This window comes from Aulonocara sp. 'chitande type north' Nkhata Bay, linkage group LG7 (genome assembly GCF_057382095.1).
Source record: "Aulonocara sp. 'chitande type north' Nkhata Bay isolate Kocher_YH1m ecotype deep benthic linkage group LG7, A_spYH_male_GT1.1, whole genome shotgun sequence".
In the NCBI taxonomy this organism is placed as follows: domain Eukaryota; kingdom Metazoa; phylum Chordata; class Actinopteri; order Cichliformes; family Cichlidae; genus Aulonocara; species Aulonocara sp. 'chitande type north' Nkhata Bay.
Genome location: NC_141350.1, coordinates 1332934 through 1356431, shown reverse-complemented (window position 1 = coordinate 1356431; position 23498 = coordinate 1332934). Strand labels below are relative to the sequence as shown.

The 23498-nt window shown below is 42.6% G+C and overlaps 1 protein-coding gene across 4 annotated transcripts in view; it reads left to right on the top strand.

The window, feature by feature from the left end:
* Positions 1-22566, top strand: part of cbfb (core-binding factor subunit beta) — a 28169-nt gene extending 5603 nt beyond the window's left edge. Inside the window, exons 4-7 of one of the 4 annotated variants that reach the window (XM_086297889.1) lie at positions 15410-15526; positions 15615-15710; positions 16828-16889; positions 21755-22566. In XM_086297889.1, the coding sequence (XP_086154015.1) occupies positions 15410-15526; positions 15615-15710; positions 16828-16857 (243 nt within the window). In that variant the 3' untranslated portion in view covers positions 16858-16889; positions 21755-22566. Of the gene's footprint in view, positions 1-15409; positions 15527-15614; positions 15711-16827; positions 16890-21749 lie in introns of all 4 variants that reach the window. The other 3 variants (XM_086297888.1, XM_086297887.1, XM_086297886.1) reach the window with 3 other exon arrangements.
* Positions 22567-23498: the final 932 nt, after the last annotated feature.

Below are 23498 nucleotides of genomic sequence, written 5' to 3'. Positions count from 1 at the left end.
GTTCTCAGAGGTGAAATCGCTGCCGAGCTTCGTCTCTCACGACAGCAAATTGATGAAAACCTTGTTTGAGGCCTGAGCCTCTTCTAACTTCAAAGAAGTTAAACAACTTAGAGAGCTCAGAAGATGTTAGTTTGCTGCTGTTTCCAAAGTAATATCCACTGCTCGGGAAACCGGCACTGCCCTGTTTATGTGTATGTTAATTGTGTCCCCTGGCGCCAAGCCTGGACTCTTCCTATGGTTGTGTGTGTGCGTGTGTCAGAAGACCCTCCACGGACACTGGCCAGCTGAAATGAATGCCGGCTGGCGGCTCATTAAAAATGCATTCTGGGGAATCGATGGACCTCCGTGCCCTGAGGCTGACGGGCTAATCTCACACTGTTAATTATTTAGCTCAAGTGCCCTGACGTTGGGAACTCGTGTGTGTGTGTGTGTGCATGCACTCGTGTTAATGGGTGATTAGCATTTTGCAGACTTTGTGTTTAGTGTCAGGCAAAAGGATGCATGCGTATACGGCCGAGGCACAGTTTGCGTGTAAGACTCTCCTCTTCTCTGTCACCTTAATGGTGCTCACAGATCTATGAAGTTTTAATGAGGCCAGCACTTGTCAATGTAAAGCAGCTCAACAGTTGTTTCATAGCACCAAAGTCGAGGCCTCGCTTTCTGTGTCTCCCTCGTGAGACGAACAACGCTGACGCTCGTGCTGACGCTCGTGCTGACAGCGTGGCGTTTGACTCCATATTCATGTTTTAAACTGAAACACAAACGAGTCCTTCTGCTCGCTGTCCGGCTCCTTTCATGCTTCTCCAACAAAAGACAGAACGATTTCGGTCTTTTCTTTGATGTAAGATTCATTTCCATTAAAAAATACAGGAGGGCGTGGTTTCCCGAGCGCAAACAATTCCACTCTGCCGTATCAGTGCAGAACCTTTGTTCGTGCACTCGGTGTACAGTTTCTGCAGCGTTACTCCACCAGTATCCCGTCTTTAGTTTCACGCACACAAACACACAAACACACACTCACAGCCTGCCTCGCTATCCCACTGGACCTTCCTGCAGAAGATGACTGTCAGGCCAGGCCAGAGATCTCGTGTACGTTGCAACTTCTTCTCTTAATTACTGTCACGGCTAACCCACACAGAGAAACCCGATGCTTGGGGATCGTTGGGGGTTTTAACTGCTTGCAAAACAATTGGTGCAGGCGAAAACTTTTCAAAATGAAATTACAGCACAGGGTAACTTTAGATATAAATGGGGTTATCGTTCTTGTAGTTCTCCTGATCCTTTCTCTGTTCGTTATTCTTTTGATTTTATGCCAACATCCATACTGCATCTCCTTTTTTCACTCTGCCAGCTGGACTTAGATCCAGATCCTTTGGGTCCCTAAGTTAGATAAATGGTAAAGAAAATGGGTCCACCCAACCCTCCGTCCACTCCCGGTATGTTTTGCACATATCCTCACTCCCACGCTGTGGGCTTCATCCCCCACTCCTTTACTCACTCTCATCCTCACTTCATTGCTCTACCCCTCCATTTCTCCCCTTTTCCCGCCTTCGTTTCCAAACACTGATGGTGCCAAACCAAAAGAGTGGCACAGCCAGGTTAAACTTGGCAACTGAGCATATGGTGTGTGTGTGTAAGAAAGAGGGAGAGAGGCAGGGAGTGTAGAAGTTACAGGCTCTCTGTTTTGCTGCAGGCTAATGGGAGCCAGCTGTGGAGGAGGTTAATTTTAGTGTTAGCTGCTAAGTTGCTAGCAAGCCTCTGAACAGGAACTGTAGCGCCGGCAGCAGCTTCGTCTGAAACAGACTACAGCACGGTTCTTATTTTAGAGTTTTGGAGCATTTAAAATGTCAAAACTTCCCCGGTCACTATGTTTCGGTTTGACTTTGCGTCGCGCTCAGCGTTGGATTGGTCTATCTGGGTCAGCCGTGCCTTGTTCAGAGGCAGGTGTGACCTGAAAATTAAACCCATTTCTAAATAAATGTTGGCTGATTAACGACAAAACAACTACACTATTATTTAAGTTTCAAATACTGAGTGGTGCTTTCTTCTGTAATCAGAGTAGTACATCGTGTTTAAGCACATTACCTTTATCGTTATTCACATAAATATGTGATTTGTTAGATGCTTGTTAAGTCATTTTTTTGTTCATGAAAGTCCTTAAAAATCGCTTTTCCCCTTCGTTGATTCTTTCGTGGGAGTAACCACGTTTCTAAAATGGATATCTGCCTTTCTCGCCACATTCCCATCCTCCTCCTCTACTCCTCTACTCTGCAGCTTTTAACAGGACAGCTCGAGACACCGCCTTTTTCATTGACCCAAAAGAATCGAGGTGAAGAGGCCATAACACCGTTGGGTTGCTGTACTTGTTCGGACCCAAGGTGCTAAAGTAAAGGTGCTCTTTTGGATTGAGATGTGATGATTGTGCAGTCCACTTGTTGTCAGCAGTGTCACCAGTGTTGTGGCTTTCTGCTGCTGTAGTACATCTGTGTGAGGGTTTGGTGTATTGTTATTCAGAGATGCTCTTCTTGGTTGTTACAAGAGGTTTAATAGTGTGGATGCCCTCAAAGGCATCCACACTATTGAGTTCCTGTTTCTCTTTATTCTTTATTCCACTATAATCTAGTTGCTTCCGTATGTTTTTTGGCACTTAACTACTCCCTCAGTTTTCAGCCAATTTTCACCGTTCAAACTTTTAAAAATTCTGCTGTTTCTGCTAATGGGTACAATGACTTTTGGTGCTCATAACTTCTATACTTTTTGAGATATTGAATTTTTTTTTTTGCAATATTTTTTGTCCATTTCTTCCGCATTATAAGTGGGGTCACTGATTTTCCTCACTGGGTTGACTGGTGTTTTAGCTCATTGAGATGAGCAGCTGTTCTCAGACTGGGAGGCCCGGGTTCAAATCCCGCTTATGGCAATATTTCTTTCAGTTAACAGTTTAACTTTTTTAACTCTTTTCAACACAAATTTCAGCTTTTTCACCAATTTATTTTCAGCTGTTTTCAGAAAAAAACTCTTTTGAGCAGAAATTCTGCTGATTCACCTCTTTTCTGCAAAGTTTTCAGCCTTTTCACCTCTTATCAGCACAATTCTCAGCCGCTTCTGCTCATTTCAGCAGAATTGTCAGTCTCTCCATCTCTTCTTTGCGAGAATAAGCTTGGCTCAGTGAGATGAGTAGCTGCCTTGAGACCAGGAGGGCCAGGTTCGAATCCTGCTCATGGCAACATTTTTTTTTTTTTTCAGCAACAATTTTCTGCTTCTTCACCGCCATACAACTTTTTGCAAGTTTTCAACTTTTTCAGCTTTTTCAGCAGGCAACTTCAGCATTAAGGCATCCACACAGCATTTTCGCAGGAAATGCAAATTTTTCTAGTTGCAGTTGCCTTCTCCTCCTGACCTCAGCATCAGTAAGGTACTTTTGCCAAAGCTGCTGCTCACTGAATACTTTCTCCTTTCTTTACTTTTTATTGTGATACATTCGGATGCTCTTTTGCAGGATGTCCTGAGCATGTCTACGCGCCTAAATGCATTGATCTGCTGCCATGTGAGCGGCTGATTAAATATTAGCATTAAGCAGAAGTTGAACGGGTGTGCCTAATAGAGTGAATTTTTTGCGTGTGAAGACGCAGAAAAACTAACTGAAAACCTGTTCATGAACCAGGCCATTTTCAGTCATACGTGTATGAACTGTAAAGGTCTAGTTGTGTGAATGCTGTGTGATGGTTTTCAGCGCTGAGGCTCCGTCTCTGTTAAGTGTTCTGACTTTGATCCGGTACGACGAGCCTGCACTGACACTTTTTCTTCTGCTGTGAGAAGTAATCAGATCTGCAAAGTCGTCGAGCTTGCAACCCAAAAAACTTTAAAGGATCGTCAGGTGATAACTTACCGTTTGTCATGACAGCACAACTGATGGCAATTAACTCCACTTTTTATATTAATTCACACCACAAATATGTCGCACACCCAGTGGGCCTTACTTTCTCTTTGTTGGTGCCTCTCCGTGCCAAATGATTAGATACTATTATTGTGCCTGCAGATAAAAGTTGTTCCAGATCGATAGGAGTGAATAGAAAATATGGCAAATATGGACACAGCTGTTGATGTATGTTATTGCACCGTCGCAGCTCCACGCCAAGAGTAAACGGACAACTTTTGAGTCATCGACAGCTTTCAGAAGAAGAATGTTCGCAATCATAGTCACTCTAGAAATGTCGCTCTTTTTAGGTTAGATACACAACAGTGGTGCAAATCAGCTGCTGCAGAAAGTGGACATTTCAAATGAAGTCAATGTCAGAATTACACTGTACACTGTGATGGATGCAAAGTGCTTTGGCTTCTTTGATCAATGTGAGAAGACGCCAGCTGTGAACCTAAATGTGCATTTCAGTGTGTTTGTCTGCTTTGTGCTCCAACCTCAGAGTTGTTTTCAAAGATGGTGAAAAAGTTCTTCCAGATGGCAGCGATCTCTCTGACACACACAAGCCCTCGCAAATCATTTCTTATCTGACGCCTCTGCTGCCCTCTAATTTATTCATCGGCTTTAAGCCTCCAGGACTCTGTCACAGCAGCATCAAGTGTGCGTGCATGTGTGCGTGCGCGGTGTGCGGTGTTATGTTTCCCTCTGAACGGAAGCTGTGCCATCGGTGCGTGACTTGTCAGTGACATCATCAAAGCCAGACCACTAATTGGTTCCCTCTGCTACTGCTTCTCTTCATCCAAGCCTGTGTGTGTGTGTGTGTGTGTGTGTGTGTGTGTGTGTGTGTGTGTGTGTGTGTGTGTGTGTGTGTGTGTGTGTGTGTTACTTCTCAGACAGCCCGAGTGGCTTTTCCGTTCATTTTAATGAAGGTTGTTTGATTGAAATAAGTTAAAGTAAACTTTGATCTGAGCCCCACAGAGACACACATCCACACACACATCCACACACACACATCCATGTGCTTCTCCTCCCACAGAGTATCATGTTTCCTGCTCAAGGGCTCAGATCAATGACCACACCCACTCCCACAATGCACTGTTCTGTCTAGTGTCCTCTGTTTGCATGCTCTTTGTGCGCGTCCCCGTGCTGCATGTTCACATCGTGTCTTTGTGTTTGAATGGAGCTCTCTTTCTGGACTCGGGCTTGAACAGAGCGCGAGCTCACTCTGGTGAGGAATCCAGCACGAGTGTGTCAGTCCCATTCCTCTGCTCTTAGTCCTTCTCTTCCAGTAAACGTGTGCTGAGCTGGAACAAAGTATGTGCAACAGTTCACCTGTGTGTTTCTGTCCCTGTGAGCCTCAGATGTCCTGACGCGATCGCACACTTTTCTCTTTCCCGTTGCTGTTTTTATTGTTTTCCTGCCTCTAAAGAAGGACAGCCAGTGTTCTGAGTGGAAATGTTTTATACGTTATGCAGTTTTATGTGTACTTTGTACCTCTGAGTTATTCTTCTTTTTTTAAGCTTAGGGTTCTCAAAATGTGGTCAGCGGGTGCACTGGCAGCATTTCACGTGCCCTGAAAGCACATCAAGGAAAGAATTCACTTCTGCTCATTTCATTCATTCATAATTCACGTTCAGAACGAGGACAAAGGTGAATGTGCTCTTTTGTTGCCGTCATCGCAGCGCCCTAAGCCTTCCTAACATTGACAAATACAGCTGGTTTTTCAGAAATCTCAGCATCAACAACAGTTAAAGTGTGAGCCAGCACAGAAATTTAGTGAGCAGTGTTGAACCACCATCCTCGTAAAAGACGCATTAACTAACTAAAGGCTTTTCGTGTGTTTGCTTTAGCTTCACACCCAAGCTCACAGAAAACCTTTAAAATGGTTTAAAGGGATATGTGTAGAAAACTCACAGCACGTTGTGATGTGAACTACACTGTTTCCCCATTAACTTACTACACTTTGGTCTCCATCACCTTTGGTTTGCATGTAAGTCTACATGGGAAAAGGGAAACTGCTAAATACTGAGAAGATGCTGGATGAGCACAGATTGGAAGCTGAGCTTTGAAACACGCTGATGTTGGCTGAGCTGCTTCAAACCCAATGAACAGGATCAGCTGCAGTTTGTGGATCGGTGTAGCGGCAACAGCGCGTTTCTCCACAAGAGAACGACGTGCCAAACACAAAGCGATGTCTGCAACATCATTATTTCAAACCTACAAGATGCATCTGTTTTCCTGCATCACAGTAAACATGGCAACCTGTTGCTATTTGGAAAATGTTGCTGCTTTGCTGCGAAGTTTTTTTCTTTGCCTGATCAGATATAAATCATTTTCTTGTTTGGACATTAAGCTCCGCCCCCACCTCCCCATCCTCCACACGGCTGTCAACCGTGTTGACAAAATCAAGCATGATGAAAATAATAATGTAATGAGAATAGCGAGATACAAAAAACACAAATGATTTGATTCCTGCTCCAGTAGCTGAGTAAAGCAGACTTTCTCCAGGTCACATGACACGGGACGTAACCTTCATCTCCAGGGTTTCTGGCTTTGGACCTCCTCTGATGTCCTGCAGCTTCTCTTCAGTTGCTGGACTGAAAAAAAAACACAAACACAATGCTTTGGAAATCTGCAATCATATCAGGTAAACTGTGTCTGCAGAATATTTGGCAATGCAAAATGTGCTGGTGCGTGTCAGCACGTGTGAGTCTTTGGAAAAATATTTAGTACGAGCTCGTGCTCTCTCTTGTTTGTAAGTGCATCTCCAGCATGTGGAAGGATTTGCATGATATTTCCATGAAAGCCATAGGAACATGCCACAGTTTCTGGCCCTCTGGTGCACACAGAAAGGACTTTGCATAGCAATGATGCACATTATGTGTCTCCGGGCAGTTAGAGATTCAGACTGGGGCAGGGCCAAGTCACTCACAATAGAGGCACCAACTGCCAGGAACAATTGTTTTGCAATACAAAGATATGACCTGAAAAAAGTTTCAACATTTTCGCTCTGTGAAAACTGAAAAGTGAGGCCTGTGAATCAGTTTGCACATAGAGAAAAGTTTCTTCTTCGTGGGTTCGTGTTTGTTTGTCTTCACCTTCCTCTCACATCTGTCTCAGATCATTTAGATGGAAGCTCAAAGTCCTATTTGACATCATCCAAGATGACCTGGCAGTTACTGTTTGTCATGTGGCGCGCATGTGAGTGTGTGTGAGTGTGTGTGTGAGTGTGTGTGTGTGTGTGTGTGTGTGTGAGTGTGTCGCGTGTTGTTTTGCAGTCTTTATAATTACAGGGTGGAAAGGCAGAAGAAGAGAGAGTGGTCATACAGTAGAAGAGTACCCTGCTATTATACTTCTGTTGCTTTAGCAGGTGTGTGAGTGTGTGTGTGTGTGTGTGTGTGTGTGTGTGTGTGTGTGTGTGTGTGTGTGTGTGTGTGTGTGTGTGTGTGTAGGACAGACAGAGCAGGCTGTATTCAGCAGGGGATTAGAAACAGAAGGCCAGTAACGTGCTTTATCTACACCTGCTGCTGTCACACCTGGCACACACACACACACACACACACACACACACAGGTCTATGACTTTAATCTTTGAGGTGAAAATACTTATCGCAGTTTAACAGTTAAAGGCATGACAGTCAACCTGTACTTTATATGTAACATCATTACTGTCAGCTCTGAGTTTGAGCCTTTTCATAAGCACTGAGTTAGTCATTCATTTGCTTTACATTTTCCTCCATGTTTGAGCCAAAAGTGACCATATTTGGACATGAGGGTGGACTGTGCTAAGCTAGCTCTAGCTAGCTCAGAAAGTACATGTGAGCACATCACACAGTTTCCAGTTATTGCTATTAAAGGTTCATTCGCAGAGAAAAACTGCAGCACTCAGTTTTTACACAGGTTGTTAACAGTTAACCACACAGCAGCTGTATTATGTGTTATATTATTACATTAAAAGAGGTCTTAAAAAACACAAGACGCTTAGCTGAAACCAAGAACACAGCTAGAGGTCACAGCCAACTGCGTAAGCACCAGCCTCATTCGAAGTGGTCAAGCTCATCACACATACTTTTAAGCCTTCGAAGCCTTTAAAGCAGGGGTGGGGAACTCCAGGCCTCGACGGCCGGTGTCCTGCAGGTTTTAGATGTGTCCTGATAAAATGGGTAAATGACCTCCTCAACATGTCCTGAAGTTCTCCAGAGGCCTGGTAATGAACTAATCATGTGATTCAGGTGTGTTGACCCAGGGTGCGATCTGAAACCTGCAGGACGAGGCCTGGAGTTCCCCACCCCTGCTTTAAAGTAAACCCCACAGAGTTGTCATGGAGCTGCAAGCTGGCTTTTTGTACCAGGCTGTAAGTTTGTCGATTTCTTTGTTAAAGTTGGAGGTCTTTAGGGACTGACTCAAGCATGAATCCAAGGACCTGCAGTTTTTGGCACGTCTGTGTAAAATGGTGTAGTTTTACACCTCTGGAGACGGGAAATTGGTTTTAAATCGTTTTGTAGTTAGAATCGATTTTAATGTTATTGCATGCATAACATGGCTGCAGGATCAGTCTGTGTGACTGTAACCATGAAGGTGAGCACAGCTGTTTTAGCGCTTTATGGTATTTTCCTTTGCATCATTATTAGCATAATGATTCTGAGTATATTTCAGTGGATTAACCATTTCTGTCTGGTTTCATTGACTGATCACTATGGTTTCAAAACGACCTACATCAGCGATATCACAGCGTGTTCATGTTGATAACCAGAGATGGGCAGTAGCGTTACTGTAATCCCATTACTTTTTTCAAGTAACGAGTAAAGTAAGGGATTACTATTGCAAAAACGGTAATTAGATTACCGTTACTTTCCCGTAGGAACGTTGCATTACTGCGTTACTAAACCGTGATTTTTTGCGAGAATGTCTCATGACAGTGACGTAAGCGAGTGCGAAGTTCGTGACAACAGCTGTGTGCAGATCAACAATGGATCATATATGGAGTGCAGAGAGAGTATGAGCGTGCAGCGTTTAAAGCGTGGAAGTACTGACCTTACTTTGAGTTTGATTCCATAAAAAGTGACAAAAACATTAGTGTCCGCTGTGCGTGGGAAGAAAACTTCTTTTTACAGCAAAAAAACCCTAAACTTCCAACAAGCACCGAGTAGCTACGACGTAATGGGAAACTCACAGAGAAACTCGCGGATTCTTCCACTGACCGCGGCACACCTGCACCAGGGTAAACCTCCGCCTACCCCACTCCTGCTTTACAGGTGAAAATAGAGCAACAGGACCGCTGAGTCTTTGACTTTATTTATTTTCTGCTGTGTTTTACTTGCATCGATTTGAAAGACTGAGTGTAAACACAAAAAATACTTTATTTTATGAGCTGGAATGTGCAGAAAATAGGTTTAAATGTTAAACTAATTTCTTCCAGTCAGAGAATGTTGCAGATAATTAAATGTTTGCTTGATGCATAAAGTTAAAAGATTAAAACTAATAAAACAAGTTTTAAAAAGAGACTTTTCCATTTGATTACATTTTATATGATGGATTATGCAGAAAAAGTAGAATTGGGCTGAAAGATCTATCGCTTTATCACCTACTCAGGTTGTAAATCATGTTTATAAAAAGTAACTAAGTAACTAAGTAACTAATTACTTTTGAAAATAAGTAATCAGTAAAGTAACTGGATTACTTTTTGGGGGAGGTAATCAGTAATTAGTTACTGATTACTTTTTTCAAGTAACTTGACCAACACTGTTGATAACTATTGAGCTTCGATCCATCGATCTTTAGACTAAAATCCTAAATCTATATCTATATCACTAAGCACTTCTGGATGGATGCAAACTGCATTTCGTTGCCCTGTACCTGTGCATGTGCAATGACAATAAAGTTGAATTCTATTCTATTCTATTCTATCCTAAACTCTTTCCAAACGTCTCCCTCAGCTTCTCTGCTTTAACTTCCAGAGATGAGAAAACGAGGTCTGCTGGCTGTGAAAAGGCCGTCGTGTGTGCTGTGGATGAATCAGGAATGATTCATGTGATGTGCACTTTATTATCCTCGCAGCTGTCCTGAGACTGTTTTACAAAATCCCTCCATTCTTCAGAGCAGTCCGTGGTCCTGTATCATACGAGGCGATCACATGGGTGATGAGATAAAAGGAGCGAACGGGGAAAGCAGGCAGAAAAGAAAGCATCTGGCTGCTGACTCAGACGCACACAAGGGCACGTGTTTATTGTGTGAATAACACACACACAGATTTCCACATAGTCACTACAGATTGTCTTTAATCTAAATCACACACACACACACACACACACACACACACACACACACACACACACACACACACACACGCTGGTGTTTGAGTGACTCTTTGTAATCGACACATTCAACCCCCCAGACACTGATGTTACATTCTTCTGGATAATAACATAATTACTGCACTAAATCAGTCGGTGCCTCCAGCTTAGACAGTAGACACACACACACACACACACACACACACACACACACACACACACACACACGCCTGAAAGCAAAAAAGTTATGCGCTGAATTGTGGCGGAGGAATTAAAGAAGGCACGTTTTTGTGTTACTCGAATGTGTTTGCGTGTGCATTGACATGTGTAGGAGAGACGCACTGCCACAACTCAAAGGGCTGAAACACAGATACCCATTGTGATCACACACACTTTGTGGGCACTGGTCTGTGTGTGTGTGCGCGCTGTAGTGGGTTGTTGTGCTGACTAGATGGTTGGCATCAGGCTGAATGAAGGGCAGTATGCCAACACATCTCCCTCCATCTGCGTCACGCAATGTCTGCCAACATATACTCTGCCTTTCTCTTTGTTACACACACACACACACACACAATCTCAAAAGCACTTACAATAACCGGCGGCTCGGTGGATGTGTTAGCATGTGATACGTCTTTGCTTGGCTCAGTTTTTTCTGACAAAGTGGAAGAAAATACGATAATTAGATTTCTATTCTTTACACAAATGCAAATATTCACAGAAGAAATATAATTCACACTCATTCACAAACGAACTGGTTGTTCCTGTCACGTACAATCCTCATCAGCGGTCAATAACACATGAGGAGAATTAGTTTAAACCAGTCAGAGTAACATGTCACAGTGAGCAGAGATGATCCACAAACACACCTGTGAAGGTCACAACAGGTCAGTCAGGATATTTCACCAGCCATCCAATCACTAAGGCTACGTTCACACTGCAGGCGAAAGCGCATCAAATCCGACTTTTCTGACCCTCTGCGACCATCTGTCCGATCATGGTGTGACAGTGTGAACGGCACAAATCCGATATTTTCAAAGCCAATCTGGGTCACTTTGGTATGTGGTGCTGAATCCGATACATATCTGATGTTTCAGAAAGCGACTGCTGTTTGATGGTCATGTCGCATTAAATCCGTCTTTTACGTCACTGACACAAGACAGACGCCATTATCAGCGCCGGAGAAGACATCGCGAACGCTTCCTGGCCATCCAGTGAAACTGTTGGGAACAACGTGAACATTTTATTTGTTGTGTATAATCTGCAGAGTCTGACAGAAATCTGCAGCTAGAAGCAGCGCTCCTCTCATAAACAGCAATAAGGATCATTATTAGGTTATTTACATTATTATGTAAATATTATTATGTAAATTATTATGTAAACTGTCATTTACATTATTATGTAAATAACAAAATAATTTAAAGCAAAAAATTGGGAAACGTAAAGTCCGAAGTCTTTATATTAAAGGGCCATCAGTCAAGCAATGCTGTTTGCTCTGGGTCTAAACAGAGCGCGTTTGCTGTCGCATTTTAGTTGTAGTGTGAACAAGCACACAAAAAAATCGGATTTGATCAAAAAATCAGAATTGAGCATTAAGACCTGCAGAGTGAACGCAGCCTAAGTGACCTCTTCGTGTCCATCATCAATCTAAGCTGTGTGAAGTACCAAGAGACAGACGAGAGCGAGCATGATGTCAACGCATGAGTGTGACAATGTTAGCCTCACTCATACGTCTGCATTTCTATGGATGGATAAGAAGCAGTACAAAAAAGATGCTGATTGTGACTCTATAATATCATCAGGAGAACCCCACCAAAGACCAACGCACACACGTGCACTCACACACTGGTTTAAAATAAGTCGTAATTACTTAGCAAGAACCACACGACACTGCACCTATTCAACCAAACGTTAAAAGCAATTTACAAAAACGGAAAGAAGACAAAATATTCACTTAAGAAATAAATATATATATATTCAGTGCAATGCTGCGAGATTCCTGTGTTGAGGATTTAATGTTAGAGTCCAAAGAGAAATCGATCTGATCGGAGAAAAAGACAAAAGAAGCATTTTGACCTCAATGGAAATAAATCCAACAGATCTCAGATTGTCACAGGCTCCACTGGAGACTCGCTGGTATAAAATCTAACATTCGAATAATGAAAATGATGAATCATTTTACAACTACAGCTTTTACAGGCATCACAGCACAGATTTGCCTTTGCATTACAGCTCACAGAGATGATCCTATCAAAGAGATAGTACGATTTGAAAGGCCATGGACTCAAAATAGTGAATGATTTCTCTCACAAAATGCCCAAACTCCAAGTAAAAGAACAAAATCGAGCCAAGGAAACTGTTTTTCATGCTTAACATCACTTAATAGAAGTCTGTATGCACGCTCAGCCCTTTAACACAGAAACAGCAGCGGCGCCCTGGTAAATGCACGGTTATGGGAAACCATGTGAAATATATTTAACCTCAGTAAACTTCACGTGTGATGACGAAGCACATAGGCACATGTGGTTTTAGAGTCTGTTTGTTCTTACAAGTGAAAACGTGAAGTTTGCTTCAAATGTTGTTGTGAGGAAGACTCACAGTGGATGGTCGCACTTTATAAAGTATGTGTAACTCTTACCAGTTAAATCAGTACATACATAGTCTCTGAGACCAAGAATAAGGCAACGCTTCACTGAGTGGTTCGCATTTCCACTGGATTTCACTCTGCTTGTTTTTCATATTCACTGCAGTGTGTGAGTTCTCCTGTCTTCACGTGTGTGTCTCAGTAAATGGATGTGGGGGTTGACATGGTTCTCTCTCAAAAGGAAGTCTGTGGTCGGGCCGTTTCTACATATTTTCCCCTCACACACACACACACACACACAGACACACACACACACACACAGACACACACACACACACACACACACACACACACACACACACACAGACACACACACACACACACAGACACACACACACACACACAGACACACACACACACACACACACACACACACACACACACACACACACGTGCGTTTTCCCTGTCAAGCTAAATGAAGCTTTCTTTTAAAAGCAATATGCAGCCCCACAGATGTGGAAGCCATTCCTCTTGCTCTCTCTTGCTTTCACACACACACACACACACACACACACACACACACACACACACACACACACACACACACACACACACACAGAAAAACATTCACTCGAATAAACACAAAAACCCACAGTCTCTTGGGGTGCGGTCTCCCCTGCAACCCCGGTGCAGTGTGGGTAGCTGTCGTAAAAGAGGTCCTGTGAGAGAGCGTCCAAAAATAGCCTGAGTAAAAATGCAGGACCATAAAGCTCACCCAGTGTCACTCAGAGAAATCCAGTCATCTGTGTGTCTGTGGATGTGTTTAAGTTTTGTTCATTCATACCAAAATACTTATTGATGTTGATAAAAATAGCCCCTCACAGCTTCCCACCCTGACAAATACACTCTCTGCATCTGTCAGAGGTGCTGCTTCATTGGGTTACAGACATCAGAGTAAAGAAAAGGACAAAGGCTGAGTGTCCTGCATCGTACATTATGAACTCTTTTGGCTGAAATAATTTCTTAAATCTTGTGAAATTCATTGTTTAGTCTGACTGTGTTTTAACTAACTGACTGTTTTTGGCTGCTTCTTCGGGGTTTTGCCTCAGTTCAGGGCGCTGCAAACAAGCTGATACTGATTTATTAGATATGGGTTTTTATTGATCTCTGAGGGCCTTTCTCAGGAGCACAAAGACTGGTAGAATGAGCCCAGTATGTTTTTGAGGAAGGGAGAAATGTGATCAAATATAAGCGTTTTTAAGGCATATTGAGGCAGAGGTATCTTTGGCCACAGCAGGCAGCTACACCCTGAGTATGCTGCCTGCCCAGCAAGTCAAACAAAGTTAGACTAGACAGGAAATAAAGTGTAGCGTTTGAGCTATTGGTGTCGTGTGTTTTCTATTCCTCAAGTATTTTGATGGAACCCAAAAAAACTCTAATTATTTTTTTATGTATTGCCAAATACTGAGAAGTAGTTCAGTTTGCAGCTACTTGAACAGCAAATCCAAACAGAGAAATAGTTTTGTGATCCTACAGATGCGAACGTGGTCTAAACTCAGTTCGTGCATACATGCAGACTGTGGCATACGCACCCTGACCACAGCCTGATCCTCTCCCAACGCACTGTGCTGCTCAGCAAACAAGGGAGAGACGAGGGCTCATGAAATATAAGTGAGCGCTTCTAGTCCCTTTATTATCACAGCTATTTCACCTCTCTCACTGACGGAAAGACAAAACAGAGACAAAACAAGGTCAAAGAAGAGTGACGTGGACAGTCTACTATCGATCGGCTAATGTTGTTCCGTTTCTCTTTCTGACTTAACTGAAAACACGTGACATTTGAGGCAAGATTACATTTATTTTCAATGAATAATGAAAGGGATGAAAGCTGTGCAGTCTAATGTCTGAATGAGACCATTAAAGAAGCCGCAGACCTTTTCCAGAGGCTTTGAAATTCAAATGCCTCTAAAAACGAACACAAAGAAGATGTTTTTGATATGCGACACTCACGTTTGATCATTTTAGCTACACTGTATCAAAGGAGTGAAAGCATCACTCACACAAACATTCGTGTACATTCAACGACCTCGACCAGTCGCACGTGCACACATCTGTAATTGCAAGTGTGTGCGTGTGTGTGTCATTTAATAGTCCGACACTCAGAGTCTCTGGAGAGGCCTTGACGTACTTTGTGGTTTTTCTGTTTCACAGACGATGGAGCAGGAGGGGTCAGTGGCAGGAAGGCGTCCACGTCCCAAACTCGGAGCTTTAACAGCCGATAGATTCTGATTTAAAGCCGTCATTTCGAATGAACTCGTGTTCACATGAAGCTGCTGCTCCACCCCAGGGCCAAAGCACAATCCGTGCACGCCCAGTGTTTCTGTCGTGAGGAGCAGATAACACATCTTTGTGTGATTCTTACAGAAAGAACTGATGTACTTTTAATATGACTGACTGCCATCTGCCTTAACAGCTTAGATGTAACTGTGATTACATGAGAGGAGTTTGAACAACACCATAAGCGCCGCAAATACTTAACCAATGTCACAACACATATTGGTTGCTATTTAAAATGGCAAATGTGGACATTAATGTGGTTCTCGCGCTGTCCTTGCAGGTCTATTTAAAGGCCCCTATGATCTTGAACGGTGTGTGTGTGATCTGGAAAGGCTGGATCGACCTACAAAGGCTGGATGGGATGGGATATCTGGAATACGATGATGAAAGGGCACAGGTATCACCAGTTCTGCTTTTTACTCAAATGTCTTTTCCTCATCAGGAAACCAACTACGATCTTTCTTTGTTGTCGTTTGTGCTCGCAGCACGAGGACGCTCTGGCTCAGGCCGCGTTCGAAGAGGCTCGACGCAGGACGAGAGACTTTGAGGACAGAGAGCGATCGCACAGAGAGGATCTAGAGGTGAGAGACGAGGGATCGCCGACTATTTATGTTGACTATTTATCTCAAATTTCTACTTTATCTTGAAATCTTTCTCAGTCTTGCAAAGCCGGTCCCAAATGATTCTGTTGTGGTGAACAAAACAAAAAAACCTCTCATATATGTAAAGGTTGGAAACGTGACTCGTGCAGTAGTGTTTCATGCTGGGCCTCTCAGTGATGGCTATAGTAGCTGTAAAGCAGTACAGTGAACACAAACTGCAGCTCTGGAGGTCGCAACAAAGCTTGACGTGTAATTATTTTTTACGGTGCATTTTAGTGTGAAAAAGAGAATTAAATGGCAAAACGGCTCCTGCTCTTTTTGCCCTCTAACATATTTATGTCACAGACTGGCTTTGCAGGACTGGACAGAGCAAACAGCATCACCAACACAGCTTGCTTGTAGTGCAGTTTCTTGTTTGCAACTCTGAAAATAAATTGGCTCACTGAAAATGATTTTGATCCTCTGCTGAATTTTCTCACAGATGCTTTCAGACGCTGAAAGTAGAAAAGTATCAAAGTGAATTAAAAGTAGAAATGTATCAAGAGTGTAATATATATCTGCAGCATCAAATTTGTAGTATCGCTTTCCTTGCTTAGTGCTTGGGGTTGTGTGATGTGTGCTTGTGTTCTGTAGTTTGTTTTTAATTATTATTCTTTTTCTTTAAAGATTATTTCTGTAGTTTGAACCGTAGGTTTAGTGCATGATCAGTTTGGCGGTAATTCTAATCTGATAATTGATCTGACTTGATATTCATGAACTATTGAATGACTACAGTTTTGTCAGGTTTCCCAAAAGCCTCAGAAGGGAAAGTAGTTTGCTCATTCTGTGCATTCCTTTGAGAAGTTTAATTGATGCAAACTTGGCAAAACAAGGTGATGTGTTCATTTTAGTAGTTCAAATGTGACCTTTGAACTGCACGTAGATGCTATAAACTGATTTCTAAACTGAGATTCTGTAGGTTTGAAATTTGAAAGTGTCCCAAATGCATTTCATTGCTTGAGACAAACTCACTTTCCCAGCAAGGCTTTGGGGAGATCAGTGGCATCCTTCCTAAGCTGACGCCCTCCGAATGAACCCCAAATTGTTTATTTTTTAGGACCCTGTGGTTTCTAAAATCTGGGACTGATGACACACAGACAGCCAGCAGAAAAGAACAGGGTCTGTGTCCTTCATTTCTCACCATCTATCACACTGTCATGCACTAAACCACCTCGTGTGTGTGTGTGCATGTGTGTGTGTGTGTGTCCACAGTTTCATTTGTGTATCTGCATTCTTGTTTTTGTCCATTAATGTCTGTGTGTGTCTCTCAGCACCTGCAGCATTTTCTATGTTTTTATTTCCACACCGTACGTGTGTGTGTGTGTGTGTGTGTGTGTGTGTGTGTGTGTGTGTGTGTGTGTGTGTGTGTGTGTGTGTGTGTGTATGTGTGTGTGTGCGTGTGTTCATGACTGTGCATGCTCTGCAATGAATTTTATTCCTATAATTTTACTGTGTTTGTTTAATGCTTGAATGGTGTGAGAGACTCGGTGAGCACAATGTGATGTTTCATAGCTAGTTTGCAAAAGGAGACACACAGCCGACTCAGGCACAGCTTTGTGGCACATGGTCCTGCAGAAATGAAAGAAAAGAGAGGCTGAATGTCATCGTGTGAAACAGAAAGAAAGATTTGATCCAGGTTGCCTTTTATGTGACTGAGCTCATGTGGCTTCCCCGAGGCTGCGGCAGAAAAAGGAAACCTTGTGTCTCTCACTAAATCAGTAGAAGCACCATCACTAGCTTCTTTAACACAATGTATAAACGTGTTGTTTCCATATTTAAAATGATTTTGGACACATCGGCAATCAGAGGATGGAAACTGTTCCACTGTGCAGTAAAGTAACCGCACGTGAAGGTCGTGTTACTAAAACGCATGTTTGAGATGGAGCACATGAGCACATTGTTGCTATCCTTATCAGTATATATGAATCATAACGTATAAAGCTTAGCTTCATACATATGGAGATCAAAATAATATAAATCAATAATAAAATGATAATAGCTCACGTGATTTTATATCAAAGAAAAAATGTGCACTGACCCTGAGGAAGAGTCATGGCTGTCTAAAAGCAACGGCCCCACAGATGATTTTACATTTCAATTCTTGTTTCATACCAAAAGAATCAGAGTTTGTAGAGTTGCTAGAAACAGCAGCCACAGCGGATCGCGCTATGAGCTTTTTGTTGTTTTCTCTGGGTGTGCCTGACGAGTGTTGCTGAATAGCTGCACAGATTCAGCCTCTGCATTTCTGTGGTCTGAACTCCACCTCTCCATCTGTCTCTCTTTCTCTGTAACTCTCTGTGTCTCGCTAGCTGGTGATCGAGTTATCTCTGTGTCCTGTCTGAGCTTCAAAGGCAAAGTTAATTTCTTCTTCTCTCCGACAGAAGAGAAAGAAAAAAATGAGCTGAGGCAAAATTCTCGTTTCTTTCCTCTTTTTCAAAATAGAAAGGGGAGGGAAATTTGATTGTTTCACCTGTACTGGAAAACACACATGACGATAAGAAGATTAGGCCGATTAGTAGGTTAAGAAAATTATGTTGCTCCAACTTTGGGTTGAGAAGTTTTCAAATAGATCAGCAGCAAAACGTTGACGTCTTTTTTCTCCTGTGAATGCTGATTGAATATAAAAGACCAGTCATTTTGGCAGACACAACATTTTTCATCCAAACGCAGCGATATTCCAGTTACTCAAGGTCAAAGGGTGCCTGTCACAATGATGGATGTATAAGCAATAGATGCATTTTTAATACTGCATGCATACACACACGTGGTGTGTTTAGCTATCCCTGTGAGTGCTCGCCCTTTGCTGCTCCTGCACAAATAATATTATTTTACACATGCGCCGTCCAAACACTCAGTGCTGACTTCTGTTTGAGTGAATCGATCGGAGCTCTGACACTTTGGGTGTACTGGACACTCTAATTGAACAGTGGGAATCGGGATCCTGTGAAATCCTGACGCACGCTGATCCATCTCCCAGTCCGGTTACATTATGTGATAAAATGAGCTAATGTACAGCAGACTAATGGGACAAGAGCAGGAGCGCCACAGAACTGACAAACATCCGGTTTTCTTCCGTGCACAAATGTGATTTTCCAAAATATAAACACGCTGCCAAAAACCCCACGCTTAGCTGATGCTGTCAGTCCAGGTGGTTGTGTGTTTGTGATTGTGTTTACTGATAAGAGGGACAGTTATTCTGCTGTTGTTTCAGATCAGTTCAAACAAGTAGAATTTAGTTTCAAAAGCAGAGTGAATCGAGCCAACCAAAAGCCTCTTTATGCAGTCGGCCTGTTTAGCCTTACGTACCGGGTGAGTGATAGCAAAACCTAAACATGCGATTTGCTCATGAGCACATCTGTTGCACCGGCCTCAGTGAAAGCCTAACCTCTATTCTCACTTTAAGGCAAACCTACACCCGACGTGTGAAAATGTGACGACTGGCCGAGGGTCCCCTTCGCTACGATGTCCTCACGTCAGCGGTTTAAAACTCAATCGGGTCCCCACTAGGATAGCTAGACAAGTGCATTCACACACAGTCACACGTGCACTCCAAGAGCAGAGAGATTTGGTGGTGAATGATGAGCTGCCACTAAAAGCATTAATATATCATTAGTATTGATTGCCATCAGACCCCCTGCTTTGACTTACACACACACACAAATACTGTACAGGCACACGTGCACAAACTCGCAGATACAGCACATTTGCTCCAAGTTTATCAAGACACACACACACAAACACGCACGTGTGCACACTTGACACACTATTGAGTTGTGGTTAAGCAGCCTATAGTGGTACAGAAGGCTCGCATCTTTACGTGGATCAATACAGAGAGCTCTTCTGGCCTTATGATTACTGAGGACCACTCCCTTCTGCAGAGACAAACACTCGCTCAAGCTCTCGCTGTCTGATTAAAATCTTGCTTGTTTCCTGAGATTTTGGATAAACGAAGGTGTGTTTAGTCACATAATTAACTGCTACGTGCTGTTAATGTTAGAGGGAACAGTTTGTTTGTTTTTCATTTTTCAATTTGACCACTGAGAACACAGAGCAGCAACATGTCCTCAGCCAAATAATGTGAGCACCAAAACAACACATTTCAAAAGTACAATTAGCAGTCTTCTTCCTTATCACACACACACACACGTAAACAAGCATCACGTCGTACCCGGTGCTCTTCTCAGAGCAGATTCAGTGAGAGCATTTCTGAAAATGACCTTTGCTTCATAGCAGTAACTATGATTGTAACTGGTTTTTAACTACCAACAAGCAGGTACTGGAAGCAAGTTGCATCACAACTCTGTAAGTAAACAGCTGGCCAAGTAAACGCAAAACACAAATACTTACATTATGTGCTCCGTTGTTAAAGGTGCTTATTATTCTTAATGTTTTACATCATCTTGCATCTAAAACACGAGACTGTCATAGTCACGATGGTTTATCTGTAATAGCTATCGAGTTCAACCCAAACCTTTTGCCTCAGTATCCCAGTTTTCTTTGGGTTTCTCCGATTGGCTCTGAAAAAAAGCGACAGAATAATCCAATATGACATTTTCTGGGGAGTACATACGCACATGGCACAGATGGTGCTGTGTGATCAATTAACTCAGCTTTGATGCAAGTCAGTCTAAATGAGCCACGCATTAATATTTGATGGTTGCAGCGTTGATAGAACAACAGAAAGCTTTCCAGAGGAGACTGACAGGGCCTGGAGTCAGTCTGGCTAAGAGGAGTTAAAATGGTAGCATGACATAGTGTGTGTGTGTGTGTGTGTGTGTGTGTGTGTGTGTGTGTGTGTGTGTGTGTGTGTGTGTGTGTGTGTGTGTGTGTGACTGCGTGTATGCTGCTATTATCGTGAGTCACTGAGATGACACAAACTACATTCCTCTTGAACTAAGCAACCCTTTACTATCTCTGTCTGCATTTCTGTCTGCTCTGCTCTCTGCTTCACCTCTCCCCCTTCTTGCTCTCAGTTGACCCCTGCTAAACTCCCCCAGCTATCACTTAACTGTAAACCTACAACCACAGGTTTTTTGGTTTTTACACCAAGAGACCATGCTACGGCGCAACAAACACGCGGACACTAAACCCACATATTTTTAAAGGCCTCGTCTCTCGACCCAATAATCTGCTTTGTTAGTGTGTTTGTCTGCGTCAGCCAGTTTATCTCTCTGCCTCTGCCTGCCTGTCTGCCAGTTACCTCAACTAAAATATCAACATCGGTAAAGTGTATAAACAGCAGCACAGTCGTGCTGTAATGAAGCTCTCTGAGTACCTCTAATGGCAGTTTGGGGTATTGCAACTTTCTTTTGTAATTCTGTGTGTGTGTAGAGTCTTTTCAACATGAAAATCAGACTCTGTGTAAAGATTCTTACCTCAAGTGAAGCTTGGCATGTTTGCTGTTGCCATGGTGCTGGGGGCGGGTCAGAGGTGGCCATATTTGGATGAGAGCGGCTGAGTTATCACATAATGTTAGCGAGCTGCAATCATAGACTGTATGGGTCCAGTATGCAGACACATGCCTTGTAATTAGTGCTACATAAAACACTATTATAAGTTAATTGGAGCCTCTGGCATGTCACTGCATTAGATGATTGCATAAATCACCAACAACACAAATGTTTACTGAGACGTCTCTGTGACTGGAATTAGCAGCGATGAAGGTGAACTCCTAACGTTAAGCCTTAATTAAGTGTTAAAGAAGATTTATAAAGAAAACTTTGCTCTCACAGTGGTCGTAGTGAAAGGCTGTAAATATGTTTACTTCTGTTTTAATTTGGGAGTCTGTGGGCATTGGCATTATTTTGAAGTTCGCCCCAGACTGGAGAAATCCTTACATTTCTTAACATGTGAAAATCTGTACTCAATTTATTGTCTTTTTTCTCTCTCATCCCTTCCTTGCCATCTCTTTCCTCCTGTCGTCTTAACATGCTCTTCTCTTTCCCCCTCTTCCATCCTTTTATCCCTCTCTCTCACCAGTCCAGACGACAGCAGGACCCCAGCCCTGGCTCAAACATGGCCAACGCTGACATGGAACACAAGATGCGCTGAGGAGGAGGAGGAAGTTATGCAAGGAGGAAGAGTAGAGAACCCGTGCCGGCTGTCCATTCACTTTCAATGCAATCAACTGAAAAAGAGTTGAATGAAACTGCAGTTGTAGATCAGTTGTTTCTAACGATGAAGGTTTCGCGTGATCATTTCTACATGCGACTCGTTTTGTTGTTTTCAATATTTGAATGTAGATGAAAATTGATTGAATTGAAAGTGAATAAAAACCCTCGAAAAAAGGGCCGAGGACACAAAGGACCTGGGCAAAAAGTAGTTATATGAATATTTAAATGTTGAACACGAGCAGTTAATGTTACAGGATATTGTAGATGTGACACGGCTTTCACGGATGTCATTCAGATTTAAAAGCTTTAATATTTTTTGTCCAGGTCTGAAAGAAAATCGATGGATAGGGCTAGTTTTGCATACCAAAATGTATTTTCTATTACTATTACTGTTAAAATAGAGCAAGAGTGGTTGTCAGAGGGCTTTAATGTCATTACGGGGGAGGGAGGGCAGAAGCTGAAAGAAGCAGTTAAAGAGAGTTTGTTGTGGCCTGAGGTCACAGCTTACCAGCATCAAAGGTGTTGGAAAAAATTTAAATAATTTAAAAAAAAGGTTTCTGCATTGTTCAGTGTTGTGTAACACTTAATATTTGTTAGCATGCCCTTGTTTACCCCTATTATACCTAGCTCACGTCCTAAAGCCTGCTGTTTTCTGAGACCAAAGTTCACTTTGCTGGAAAGGGGAGGGGGGGGGGCGGAGGGGAGGGGAGGGGGGAATAAAAGAAGAGGGAAACTTTACTTGCATTTACTTTTTTTTTTTTTTTAAGATAATTTTGCCAGGCTCTAGGGTTTAACAGCATTTGCTGTACTGTAATGGTAATTATCTATGAAAACATCACTATCATAAGATACCTGTGACGGTGAAATAACAGGTAATGTAGCAACAATCTGAAGGTAAGACAACAACAAATATGCTACAGTATCAGTGGCTCTGGAAGCAACTGGGAAAATTGTGTTTTTCTGGAGAGGGTTGGTCAGTCCGTGTGTCTTTTGTCTTCCAAGGGTTTCATTGATTGGGATACAATCAGTCTTGGCCTTTCTTTAGATGCATGAAACCAAACACAGGCCTGCCTACGCTCGTTGTTGTTCCCCACGTGGCCCGTCTATCATCAGAGCAATCGTTACAGTGCGTCGATTTGGAATAACAGGGTGATTCAAAACCATGTCATCATAGTGCTCCTGCTGCGGACCCCAGCAGGAGCACACAAAGGATCTGTGTCCTCATAGGACTTTTCAGATTTTCAAACCAAATGTCGCCTGTATGAACGATTTTTTTAAAAAGAGGTCGCCGTCTAATGAATCAGATGTATCTCCGAAATCTGGGATTTTTTCTTCTTCTCTTGGTTCATAAAAGATATATTCTATATATTGGAGATATGTGGTTTTCATCAGACAGTGAGCATCTGTCTGATCCATAACAGTTATATAACCCATCCATCCAGATCTGTCACCCAGATATTCCTTATCAGAAAAGGACAATAAAACCTAAATGCAGTCTAGCATCCCGTGTCCTGTTACTGCGTGATGAAATGGTATGTTTTTTGTTTGTTTTGTTATCATTTTTGTTTGTGTGAAAGTCATGATGTTTACTTTTTATATTACTTCTCACTTCTGT